Here is a 13408-nt window from a genome sequence, read left to right as displayed (position 1 = left end):
GATAGCAATACTTCAAGCTTTTTAATGATATAAGAGAATTTCTCTCATAAATATCTTAGGAAGACTGACAGAATTATGTAGAATAAATATATAGCTTTTGATTGATTATAAAGTTATTAGTATATAAATAAGTCTTCTCAAGTGATGAAGTGGTGGGTGGAGCCAATATGATGTGTTTGCTAAATATTGTGATATCTCGGCAAATAGAAAAGGACAAAGGTTTTTATTTTATGTTCTAGCTTGCTGATATCGAAAATATGAGTTTCCAATTTGTATGAAAGTATAGACATTGTATTGTGGGCATCATAAAATGTAATCTGACCAAACCCAGAAGATGACATACCATGTGACACAGAAAAAAATCGATATTTAGCCTTTTTTTTTAATATTTAGTTTCAAATTAAGAAACTAAATAATGCATTATACCAACATTTGAAATATAATCTACAATTTGATATCAAACTTATTGACATATATTTATAAAATAATAGCTAAATAAATGAATGTAAATCTACAAATATCATGACATGTCATTTGACCCCTACCTGTCTCAGTAGGGTTAAGTATCCATATTCGTTGTGTTCAATAACCAACAACGAATACACTGTACCCTCCTCCTGTGACTGACAAAGGGCTTGAAGTGTCTGATGATAGAGGAGCTGTGCATGGATACTTATCACAAGTGCCCTTCTCCCCACGGCTGGTTTTCACCCAAAGAGACTGATGGTTGAGGAGGTGTGCACCCACAGTATAGTCTGAACGAGCCCTAACATCACTACACTTATTGACCATCCAGTGTCTTGTGTGTGAGTACTTGGACAGTCTTGTACCTATTCCACTGTACTGCGACTGTTAGAGACACTTGAAGCGTTTTTTCTCATAACCTAGTTGATTTTCGTTTTAAAAACAAATTTTGTTACGACATGACTATATATAGCATGAATTTCTGGGTTATTGTTTCTGGCACAGAAGCTAATCAGACTTCCCCTTTCCCAACTCTGATATCTAGCATCGCTCAACAGTTGGGGGAGAGTTATTCTCAGTTGAGGCAGTCTGTCATCTGATTTGTAGTGAGATGAAGACATACATTTGGTCCGGGGGTGTTTCTCCAGGGAGGTTCTGAAGCTTCTTTTGCTGACGATCCTGGACATTCTGGAGAGAATTTAGATTCGCTTTTTCCAGTACCTTCCTTTACTAGGTTGGCTTTTCATGAGGCCAATTTGGATCCCCCACTTCCAGCTCCTTTTCTTCAGTTAATCAATCGGGTGTGTGATGTTTTGGAATTTTTCCCCAGTTGCCTTTGATTCTACACCTTCCTTGATGGCAGATAGGTCTGAGGGCAAATACATAGTTTTTGCTCCATCACCTGATATTGCTGTTCAATTATGTGAAGGTATGGCTATGACTTGTCTGCCATATTTGTTGGAACAAAATTTTTTTGCTTACCACCGCATATTTAGACTCAAAAAGACAAGGCCCGTATTTTGGAAATGTGCTGTTCCAGAATGGTGCCTGTGATAAACTAGAACAGATAACAATTTTTTAGGATTTGTCTGACCCTCATTATGGTTCTGAGATATTTATCATCCTTCCAAATTTTGTTAGAAGCCTCTCAGTGATTTGATTACCACATCAATTTGATGACAATTTGGAACCTTTGTTGGCATATACCTTGGTATGATTGTTAGCTTCTGCTCTTTCTTAAGTTTCTTGGTTGGTATGTTGTTGGGTAGAGATGCCTTGTTTGGAGGGCATTCATCTACCTGCTGCTGCCCTTTGTGAGTTACATGAAGCCCCCCTCTCTTTGTCCCTTGATTTTTGCGGGTGTTCCAGAGTCATTGGAATCATGGATTGCTGTTGCCTGTTTGCATTTATCATTGTTGTTGTTGGCCTCTTGACTTTCTTCGGAACCTATAGGGAGTTATGGCTCTTCTCCTATTTGAGTGTCCTGTCCCCTGACATCAGCCCTCCAATCCACTGGAACCCAGCATAGATTCTGCCCATATCAAAGAGGCTCCTCAGCTTAGTTGGAATGTCGCCAGCAGTAGTGGTGATTATCCTATGCCAAGGGGAGGGTTGTGGGGGCTTGGTTATGACATTTTCTGGATGTATGGAATTCCTATACCACAGATCTTTGAGTACTACTGGTTCTTACATTGGGGTTGGTCACTCAGTTCAAATCTCTACCACCATTATCCCCCAACCTGTAGTGTTTCTGCCTCCAACAGGTCCTTGGAGTTTGAATCTTCATTTCAGGGCTATCAAAGAGTTGTTGGTCAAGGGGGGCAGTAAATAATCAACCCAGTTCTTTCAGGATTTTATTTCCATCTGTTTGTTGTGCCCAAGAAGACTGGAGATTGTTGTCTGATCATCAGTCTTTCTCATCTCAACCAATTCTTAGATCCTCCCAGGTTCAGAATGGAGTCATTACTCACCCTACATTGGCATTTTTCACCAGGACTGTGGATGAACAAAGTTTGATGTTGCTGATGCCTATCTCCACATTCTCATAGAGGAGTTGACCTGCCACTATCTATTTTTTGTGCACAAGGGTCAGGTACTACAGTTCAAGACTACCCTTCGACTAGCATTAACACCATATGTGTTCTGCAGAATAGTATGAGCTTTTTGTCATCACCTTCATTCTTTAGGTCTGTGCATACATTATTATATGGTCTGTCTCATGTCACACCCAGGTTCTCCTTTCAGAAGCCACCATGGGAGGCTTAATTATTAGAGCCAAGAAATCTATTCTCAATCCAACTCAATACATCATCTGTTTGGGTGTCTTTTTCAACATGTATCTAAGTTGGGCCAGTTGGCATGGGCCTACGATTTTGAGGGGCCTACTTCCAAATACAGAATAAACATGAATGTACTATTGTTTTATGATATCATTCAATTCAAGATGTAATCTTATAATTAAAAATTGAAAGAATTAACTTTCCTTCTGTAGATGACTCCAAACTAACAGAAGTCATAAAATCTATGCACTCATCATTCTATACACAACCAGGCCCGTGCAAAGCTGTTAATAGGCCCAGGCCAGATGGGAAATGTAGGCCCCATTTCAAACTGCTCATTAAGTATTTTTGTAATCAGTGCTAAATACATATGATTTATGTATGGGTATATACATGTACATGTTGTGTACATGATGTACTTACAATAACGAATAAAAGAACTAGAACGATTTATAAAAAAGGTAATGGCAAGCAATTCTATTTAAAATGTATATATAACAATAGAGTACAGTACTGTAATAAGAAGCAGTAAATTTTGGGAATTGTGATGAGGTTTATATAATATTCACAAAAATTCAACCACTAGTGTTATTTTTATATATATTTATTTAGAATAATGTTTTTTGAGGCATGCGGTATATTCATTTGTAATATTTAATATTTGATAATACTGTCTGTAAGAAAGGAAAACCTTTTTCCACTCTCTGTTATTTTTTGGAAAAGTCAGTTTTATAATTTATTGACCTCACATATACAAGCTAATTACGTGAATCGGATATTGAAGGTTATAATTTTTGTTTAATTCTTTCCAGTTGTAACTAATAAGTCCTATCTCTTAAAAGTAGATAACGTAATAATATAGAAGGAGTTACATTATATTGTACTATACTTGTAAATATATATTAAAAATTTGTTTGATATAGTGTAAATGCATAGATGTACTTGTATTATTTTTTAAGGCACTAATATCACCTATTGAGGTATCATAACATGCCAGTCTGTGCAGTTATTACGAAAAAAAAACCAGGTTACTCTTAGCAAATAAATTAGTGTTTGGTATCACTATCAGGTCATGGGTCACCAACATCATGAGCTTATCTTTGTTTTTGTGTGCACCAAACATGGTAACGCAGATATGTATCTTTACAAGTGATTAGAGCTAAAAGGTTGTACATACTCTATCGATTATATGGTGTAATGATTCACATGATAACACTTATCATTTTTTTTCATTAGATCTGATTTCTATAATTTTGAAAAGTTGTAGGCTTATATTTAGCTTTTTTATTAAACCAGTGAATTAAAGTTGAAAAAGTGAAGGTATAGTTACTGAGAACTGTTTTAGGTCATAGATTGTCATTAAACATCACTATATACTGATAGTTGAAAGACTGTACTCATTTGTGACTAGAAACCTGTAGTAAAGAATAGTAAGATATTGTCTGTTAAGATTTATGATGTAGCTAACACACCACTTTTATATTAGATACAGACTTCAGCTGAAGAACTGGGGAAGATCAAAATCACATGAAAATATACTTACTAGAAATAATTCTGGGCTGTTGAGGAGTACACTACTGATGAAGAGTTTAGACCGCATCTTCAGAATTCCCAAAAACCCTGTAAATAAGATTTTATCAGAATTAACTATTTTATCCCAGTCACAGTTTAGACTTTCAACTCTTCAACTTTTCCGAGATTTTGTAGTGCAGTTGCACTTGACCACTGATGTACAACCACTTGTTGATAGTGTAGAGTCCTGCCAGTTCTTTGAAACACCTATGACATGCACAAAAGCAATAAAGGTTTGTATTTAGTAATATTATTGTAAGATGACAAAGATTTGGATAATGGTGTAATTTTAACTCTATGGTATTTCACTTGTAGCTTAATCAGACTTTACTCAACTAAGTTAGTTTTACAATTTTTTTTTGTAGCTAGTCAGGTAGTTTTTCAGTCTTCTAGAGATTTCCTGACTTTTTTTTTTTATACGTTTTTGGAAGAAGTGAAAATTGAGATTGGGCATGATTCTGCTTACAGAAATGTCAACTCCTCACTACTTTAGTTACTAGCGATAGATCCCATACTCAATAATTATACCCATGTGCTTGTAAAGCTTATAATCTATTTACTTCTTTGTTTGCAGAAGTTCTGACTTGTATGGTTTAATAGTAGGAATTTTATGGGTTGTACGTCATCTTTGCTATTGGACTTTTTTAAGCACTTGCACTATTTGCTCTCACCAGAAGTTTTTGCCTTGGCCTTCTGTCTTTATTAAGTTGGCACATACATTTTTTGTAATTATATGGGTTACTGATTGGTTCTAGCTCTATATCTAAAGCTCAGAGCCCCATTGTCATAGTCTAATTTTTTAAAATTGTGTCACTTTGATATAAAGTAACTGGTAAGTAAGGTAGGGTTGTCATTTGGTTTTACTGTACGCTTAGTGTTTACATCTTATGCAGAGACTTAAACATAGGTTTATCAAACAGTATCAGAAGAAATAAAATTTATTATCTACTTCTAATAGTAAAAATCTATGAAAATTTCTTTTTAGGGTTAAAAGGTGATATAATAAGACTGATCATACTTCTAAAATGCAGCTCCAAATTGGTAAATTATGATGATGTTTCATCTATACAGGATAGTGTAAAGTAATGTCCCATGGGGATTTTGAATAACAATAAAAAAACAAACACAATTACTATTTTGATTATTAAAGTAAATGTTCAAATTTCTGGCCAGAACTTTTGAAGTGCATATTGGCTAGCAATTCAAACATTTCTTTAATGAACAAAATAATTGCTTGTTTTTTTATCATTATTCAAAATCCTTATGGGGCACAATATTTGCATCACCCTGTACATCTTCCTTTGTAGATCATAATATTTTTTTTTAATTTCTCAATTTCATGCTCTAAAATATTAAAAATTTCTGGGTTCCTCTAAAAGTTATGAAAAAATTGACTGTAATTTAAACATTTTACTATTAACTGACCAAATACTAAGTTTGTTGCAAAAAGAGAGTGTATATTTATTTCAGCTATTAATAAGAGATAAAATCTTATAGCATATAGTAACAAGTGTAAAATTATGTAACATTGAGACTGTTAATAAATTAAGACATTTTATTCTTGATTGATTCAATAGATACTTGTAACTTTTCAACAAGAAGTGGCCTGGCATGACGAAGTGGTTAGGATGCTTGACTAACAATTTGAGGGTTGTGGGTTTGAATCTCGTTCCACTAAACATCCTCACCTTTTTAGCTGTGGGTGCATTATAATGCGATGGTCAATCCCACTATTTGTTGGTAAAGAGTAACACAAAAGTTGGCGGTGGGTTGTAATAACTATCTGCCTTCCCTCTGGTCTTCCACTGCTAAATTAGGGATGGCTAGTGCAGATAGCCCTCGTTGTAGCTTTGTGTGAAATTCAAAACAAACCAAAGTAACAAGAAGTATGTGTATGTAACATTTAAACTACTTTGTTGGACAAAGCTTAATTTTACTAAATATCAGAGTTTATAAGGCAGACTGGGTTAATACAACCCCAAAATTGTATTTCAAATTTATACAAGTTTTATCCTAAAATACATAATTTAAAATTATAGAGCTCATAAATTATGATCCTTTGAGGAAAACAGATGTGATGAAAAACAATAAGACTGATTGTGATTTTAAACTCTACTCGGAACATATCTAGTTTTCAGTAAGAAAAGTGTATAAAAGCATTTAGAAATATTATCAGTCATATTAAAGAAATCGTACATTGTGAGCTTCGACTACTTGAGATCTTTGAAATAAGTGAACTAAATATTTATTACTTTAAGACTGGGCATTACAGTCCAATCATTTCTGGTGATCAGCCAAAGACTTTGTCAGCAATGCTGTACAACATAGTTAAAATGCCTTATACAAGTCTGAAAGAATAAAGAATTTTGATTATCTTGTGTTATATTTTCAAAATTATTGAAGACATTCCTAAATTCAAAAGGTAAGTGAACTAAATAGATTAATATCTTTTTTAAAAAAATTAATAACCTGTTATGTATACTTCACTTTTAAGTTAATTTCACATTATAGAGAATTTAGTTTTACCCTTAAGTCTGTATATATATAAAAGCACTATAGTAAGATTACATGTACCATTCATATATTATTTTATTTTTTTCAGGATGCTGCTTTTACACTTCTTAAAGATGCTCTATTTCAATGTTGTACCTTACACTGTGCAAAAGGATTACTGTCATTGGTTGCTCGTGGTTATTACTTTTCCTTACATGAATTAAATTTCATGTTTTTTCCTTGCATTGATCTCAAAGGACAAACAGATCACCAGATTCTCTTACAAATTATGGTGAGTGTTTTTATATAATTTTAACTTGGAGCCATCTTTGAGTTACTTTTTAATATTTAACAATTGATATAAAAATATTTGAATTAAAAAGCAATAATAAGAACAGTTTTTATAAATTTACCATTTTTCATCTTTCAACTCAAGTGCAGAATCATACTGTAATTACTTGTTTCAAAACACATTTATAGAATATGTGAGATCTGCCAAGTTTTTATTGTTCTCTTATATAATCAAAATGTATTAAAGATTTCTACATTTGATACCATCTTTACTTGAAAGTTCTTCTTCTTCCACTTTTCCCTTTAGTAGAGGTCATTGTCCTTCACATGTGTTGCCCTCCCCCAATCATCTTTATTCATTGCCGGGCTTCTGCAATTTTTTTCTCCTTCATGTCCTTTTTAATTCCATCTTTCCTATGCTTTACTGGCCTTTCCTGACTTCTCTTGCTAGCTGCTGTTAGCTCTAATGCTCTCATTGTTTGTTCTTCTCATGACCATCCCACCTCAGCATTGCTTCTCTTGTATTTTTTTTTATCCCACAGACTCCTGCTATTTTCTTAATTTCCTTATTTATTCTTTCCTCTTTCAGCAACATTCCCAACAGCCATCTCAGCATTCTTGTTTTTGTTCTTATTAACAAGCCTTCTTTCTTCTTCAAGTTTTGGCTCCATAGAGGAGTACCAGTCTAATCACAGTGTTATATACTTTGCCTTTCATTGCTCTTGGTGATCTTTTGTCAGAGATGATCGTGGCTACTCCATCCGCTTCCTCAAACCTGCCTTGATTCTCTCTCTCTTAGAGCTTTCTCACTCTTCTTCATTTTGGATTGTACTCCTCAGGTACCTCAAGTCTTCTACCTGTTCCAGCAGCTTCCCATTTACATCTGTGATCTTAACCTTTTTCTTCTTACCTCTTTCACTCACCATGACTTTCATTTTCAAGTCTCTTCTGCCACACTTTAACCTGTATTTGTAACTCGTGCTCACTTTCAGGTGTTAGGACAAGGTCATCAGAAAATAACAGTTCCCACAGAGGTACCTTATGGCATCTTTACTCAAGATACTGCTGAAAGCAATGAATAGCAGGAGACTTAATGGCTGACCCTTTATGTAGTTCAACGTTCACTTCAAACTTAACCATTTTTATAATTTTTGTTGCTCCTTAATAAGTGGCTGTCACTAGTCTAATCAACTTTTTGACGACTCCTTTCTTTCAGAGGCACCAGTATACTTATTTTCATGGCACCTTTTCATACACTTTTTCCAGATCTACAACTGCATGGTATAACTACTTGTTTCCTTTAAGTTACTTCTCCTGCAACTATCACAGAATGAAGATTGCATCTATTGTTCCTCTCCCATGCTGAAGCCCAAACTGTATTTTGTCAATGTCTACGAATTCCTTTATTCTCTTTTCCAGTACTTTTTCTTTCACTTTCAGCAGATGCTCCACCAGTTTTATTCCTCTATAGTTTTCACACTCAATAGAATCTCCTTTTTGATGGGTATCAGTAGGCTCTCTCTTCATTCTGTGGGTATCCACTCTTCCCTCCAGGTGTTCTCCAACATGGTCCATACATACTCAACTCCACCATCTCCTAATGCCTTGACCATCTCAGTAACAATCTTTTTTGGACATTCTGCCTTGCCTATCTTAATATTTTTTATTGCTTCTTCTTCTTCTTAGCTATTCTGTATACCTTCTTCTCCCCTTCTAGTGTATCCATGTCATTATACCAATTTTTAATTGCCTCTTTCTTTGCCACTGCTGTAACTCTCTTTGCCTACTTTTTGGTACACCATTCTTGAATAGTCATCCTTCTTTATCATCCATTCTTTGAAGGCTTCTTTTTTTATTTTCTTTGGTTTGCTGTACATTTTTGTGCCACCACCCTACTTCCTTCTGTTCAGATCCTTGTCTTTTTGTTCTGCCACAAAAGTTTTCTAACTCTTGAATCAGTTATTTCTTCAATACTTTCCAGTAACTCTCTACATTTCTGGCAGTCTTTTGAGCCTCCTGCATCTTTTGTTTCACTGCCTCTCTGTATTTCTCTCGGTTTTTTTCCTAGATTCCACACCTTAATCTTCTCAATTCCCTTCTTCTTTTCCTTCTTTTCTTCCTCTTCTTCTTCATCTCCATTATCAACATTCTATGTTGGTGTTCCTTTGGACTTTGGACTTAGATGTAGTCAATCTGTGTGTTATTCTGGTCAATCTTGTATGTGATGAAGTGATCCTCTCTGATTTGGAACCTGGTGTTTGTCAGGAACAAATCCATATTCTATGCCATTTCTACCAACCTCTCTTTTCCCTCCATGTTTCTTATTCCATAGCCTCTCCCTCCATGTGTCCCTTCAAACCCATCTACTTTTTCTCCTACATGTGTATTTAGGTCTGCACCACAATTAACATCTTACTATCTGGTATCCTTACAATCACATCATGTAGTTTATTTTCAAAATTATCTTTCTTCTTGTCAGAACATCCTGTCTGCAGAGCATAACCAGACACTATATTCAGAAACACTTCCTCATTTTTCACCTTCACAGTCTGACATTTTCTCTACTTCAACCACTTTCTTCTTAAATTCTCTATCTAACACAATTCCAACTCCATTCCTACTTAGTCGATCCGAAGCCCAGTTGAGAAAGGAGGATATTTGCTATCAGGGATTGAAACCCAGGCATAAAACTTTGCAAAATAAGTATGAAGAAGAATCACATGGTATGTCATAGAGCTAGGGTGTAACCCGTAGACGACATGCACTGCTATCCTCTGGTTGATATGAAGAGTTGGCAATGGGTACCACTAGGCCAGCAAAGGTGGCTAAAGAAGAGAACTAGAGCTTGGTTTGGTTTTAATTTTGCATAAAGCTACACAAGTGCTATCTGCACTTGCCATCTCTAACTTAGCAGTGATAGACTAGAAGAAGAGTAGCTAGTCAGCACCACCCACTGCCAACTCTTGGGCTACTCCTTTACCAACAAACAGTGAGATTGACTGTCACATTATAACATCTCCATGGCACAGCTAAAAGAATGAGCAACAGGGATTCGAACACAACATCTGAAGATTGTGAGCAAAGCACCTTAGTCACCAGGCCACTGAAGTTGAGGAACTAAGGATAGTAACATGGAATTTCAATACAATGACTGGAAGAGGTTGAGAACTAGTAGATACACTAGAAAGAAGAAAAGTAAATATTGAGTATGTTCAAAAGACCAAGTAGAAAGGACACAGTACAAAAGAGATAAGTGCAGGCTACAAGCTGTTCTACTCAAAGGAGTCAAAATGTTGTCCTTAAATTATATGTATATATGCAGTTATGTTATAATGGTATTCTTTTAATTAAGTTTAATCTGATTTCAGGAATTCTGCCAAAAAACCCATTTACAAGGCTGTTGGCTGTCATTGGGTAACATTATCAGAAAGCTGAAGGACAAAAACAAAGTAGATCTGGATGAGGTATTAAACCTTGTTGTTTATATTACTAGCAGTTGTGTCACTGGTGATGAGTAATGGTCTAACATAATTTGTTTTTGAAAACTGGTTACACCTTTATAAGAATAAAAACTTCTTTTTTTTACCTTGAAACTTTATTATATTTTATGTTATATTTAGGCAGTACTGTTAGCTCCTTCCAGATTGGTTGAAGTATTGTTGTAGTAGCTATATCTGCTGTAATTGGTTTTCTGCAGGAAAGTAAAAAGCTGTGTGTGGATTCTTTTAGGTAGATAATTATAGTATATCTCTAGAGGGCAGTTACATTCAAAAAGTCAAATTATTTAATTAGAGTTTGACAGGCTTTGAAAAAATGTTTTTTTTTATAATCAAAAACTGAAATTAAATCTTAAACACCCGGACATTTTAACTACATATAAATTTATTATATTTTGAAATTTGCAGAATTCAGTATTTAGCCTTTTAAAATAATAGAAATTGCAATTTATTTAATTTAAGTCTACAGAGTTGATACATTGCTACATTCTGAAAAGGTAATATGAGTTTTTGTTTGAAAGAGCTGAGTTTGGAAAGTGGGAAGTATCAATAAAAAGATACAAATATGGTTTTATTTTCACCAATTATAGATCTGCATTCCAGATTTGTAAATAAGAAAATTAAAAACATTAATTAAAGTAAGTTTAGAAATAAAAAAAAGATAGTACATTTATGTGTAATACAGTTTCTGTCATATAAATGTGCCTTAAAATTTAACTGTTGGAAATATGCTTCTTCTGATGTACAAGTTTCATTATGTTTATTTCAATATGAAAATGATGATGATACTACTTAAGTTTGAATTCATATGAACTAATTTTTGCTAAATTGGTATTTCACTATCATTTCACAACATCTACTCAATAAAAACCATATCTGAGAGATTTTGTTTTTTCTTGTTATTTTATTTTTGTAGAATAAGAAAATAATAGAAATTGTGACCTGGATATACCATAACCTTGATCACCATTTGAATGTAACATCCACAAATGTTTCAGAAAAAAGTAAAGGAGACAAACAGACCATCCATTTACTAACCATGCTGAAGGTATAGATTAATTTTCTGTTTTGTATTTTTTTAAGTAGTTATTATATAGATAAGTGGTTAGTTGAAAGTTTAATTTGATCATTGTTGTGTATGTGTGTGTATATATGAAATCATTTTCTAGTTTGCGAGTTTAGAAAGAACTAGACATTTAAGTCATTTTATAGTTTATACGTTTAGTTGCTCACTCTGAGGAGTGCAATAACTTAGTTGTAGAATCTACTGGGTGAACTACATGTATGCATAAAGTGTAATAATTTCAAATTTTTTGAGGTTATGGGTTATCAAGAATTTCTTGGATATATTGCATTGTAATTATAGCACCTTTTGTGTACGCAGTACAGAATTGTTCAGTCTCGTAGAATACTGTATTAAAGTATTACTTTCTGTGTGTTCAAAAAGTACTTATTAAGTTGAAGAACCTTGGCTGTAAAAAAAGTGCAGCAGCTAGTGTTTTCATTGTATACTTTGTTTTGTAAATCACATTTATTTCAAGTTGTAATGACAATTTTGTATTTAAAATAAGTTTTATCTATATAGATAGTACATTTGTCTTTCCAGAACTTTAATTGCAAATTTTTCAATCAAACACTACAATTATCATAAGGAAGGCCTGTGTATGAGGGGTCTGGATTTCATATTGGCTTTTTCATTCAGAATTGGCCCGGCATGGCCAGGTGGTTAGGGCGCTCGACTCGCAATCTGAGGGTCGCAGGTTTGATTCCCCATCACACCAAACATGCTTGCCCTTTCAGTCGTGGGGCATTATAATGTGATGGTCAATCCCACTATTTGTTTCTAAAAGAGTAGCCGAAGAGTTGGCGGTGGGTGGTGATGACTAGCTGCCTTCCCTCTAGTCTTACACTGCTAAATTAGGGATGGCTAGTGCAGATAGCCCTCGTGTAGCTTTGCGCGAGATTCAAAACAAACAAACACCATTCAGAATCACCTTACCTGTTGTTTTACTTAGTCAAACTTGTTAACCCTTTTCTGACGGGCTCAGTATAATATACACGAGTTAAGTATTTATACTATAACTTTTAATGTAGTAAATGTATCTTCACAAAATTTGGTAAGCTTTTAGTAAATATTGCAAGTCTTTTGTATGCAGAAAATCAGATTTTTTAATGAAGTATTTTTATTATAGGTTTGTTTGTGAAAATATTGAGTCTGTTTCATTGCCAGTCCAAGTGCGAAGTGATTTTCATGTTATAACTACAAACTATTGCTCATTCCAAAAACTCAAATATTATTTGTGTAATCTCTAAAGCATCCTAAATACATTTCAAATGTTTGTTTTCAGTAAAACTATATTTTTTCTGTTATTTTTTCTACCTTAATTCTATGGGGGTTAGTGAATTTGATCAGCCTCATAACCACCATAAAACAAATTAGGAAATAAATATAAATTATGCCTTTTTTTGTTCTGGAATGACTACAAATTATAACACGAAAACACAGATGTTTTGTCTAAATAGCTTAAATCTCATAACATATACATTTATATATATTTATTATTTTTATTATATTGACCTTACAGCCATGCCTGGCTAATAATATAGAAGTTACAATGATGTGGCGCACGTGCACACATGATACCGTATCCACTAATATAAAACTGACCTTTAGTCTTTATGAAATGACCTGTCTTGGCTGTGTTTTAGTAGACTAGTATTTTGTAAAATAGTCACATTTCAATTATTATATATATTATATATGTATATACATTAATATTATTTACAAATAAGTCCTTAAACTTATTTATC

General features: G+C 34.0%; 1 protein-coding gene across 1 annotated transcript in view; it reads left to right on the top strand.

Moving 5' to 3' along the window:
- Positions 1–13408, top strand: part of LOC106461405 — a 118463-nt gene that overhangs the window by 35579 nt on the left and 69476 nt on the right. Inside the window, exons 7-10 of the mRNA XM_022388355.1 lie at positions 4231–4549; positions 6919–7101; positions 10469–10564; positions 11514–11645. Coding sequence (XP_022244063.1) covers positions 4231–4549; positions 6919–7101; positions 10469–10564; positions 11514–11645 — 730 coding nt within the window. The remainder of the gene's footprint in view (positions 1–4230; positions 4550–6918; positions 7102–10468; positions 10565–11513; positions 11646–13408) is intronic.

Source organism: Limulus polyphemus, unplaced genomic scaffold (assembly GCF_000517525.1).
Source record: "Limulus polyphemus unplaced genomic scaffold, Limulus_polyphemus-2.1.2 Scaffold952, whole genome shotgun sequence".
NCBI classification, from domain to species: domain Eukaryota; kingdom Metazoa; phylum Arthropoda; class Merostomata; order Xiphosura; family Limulidae; genus Limulus; species Limulus polyphemus.
Note: the sequence above shows the minus strand (reverse complement) of the source record. Positions and strands in the feature narration are given on the sequence as shown.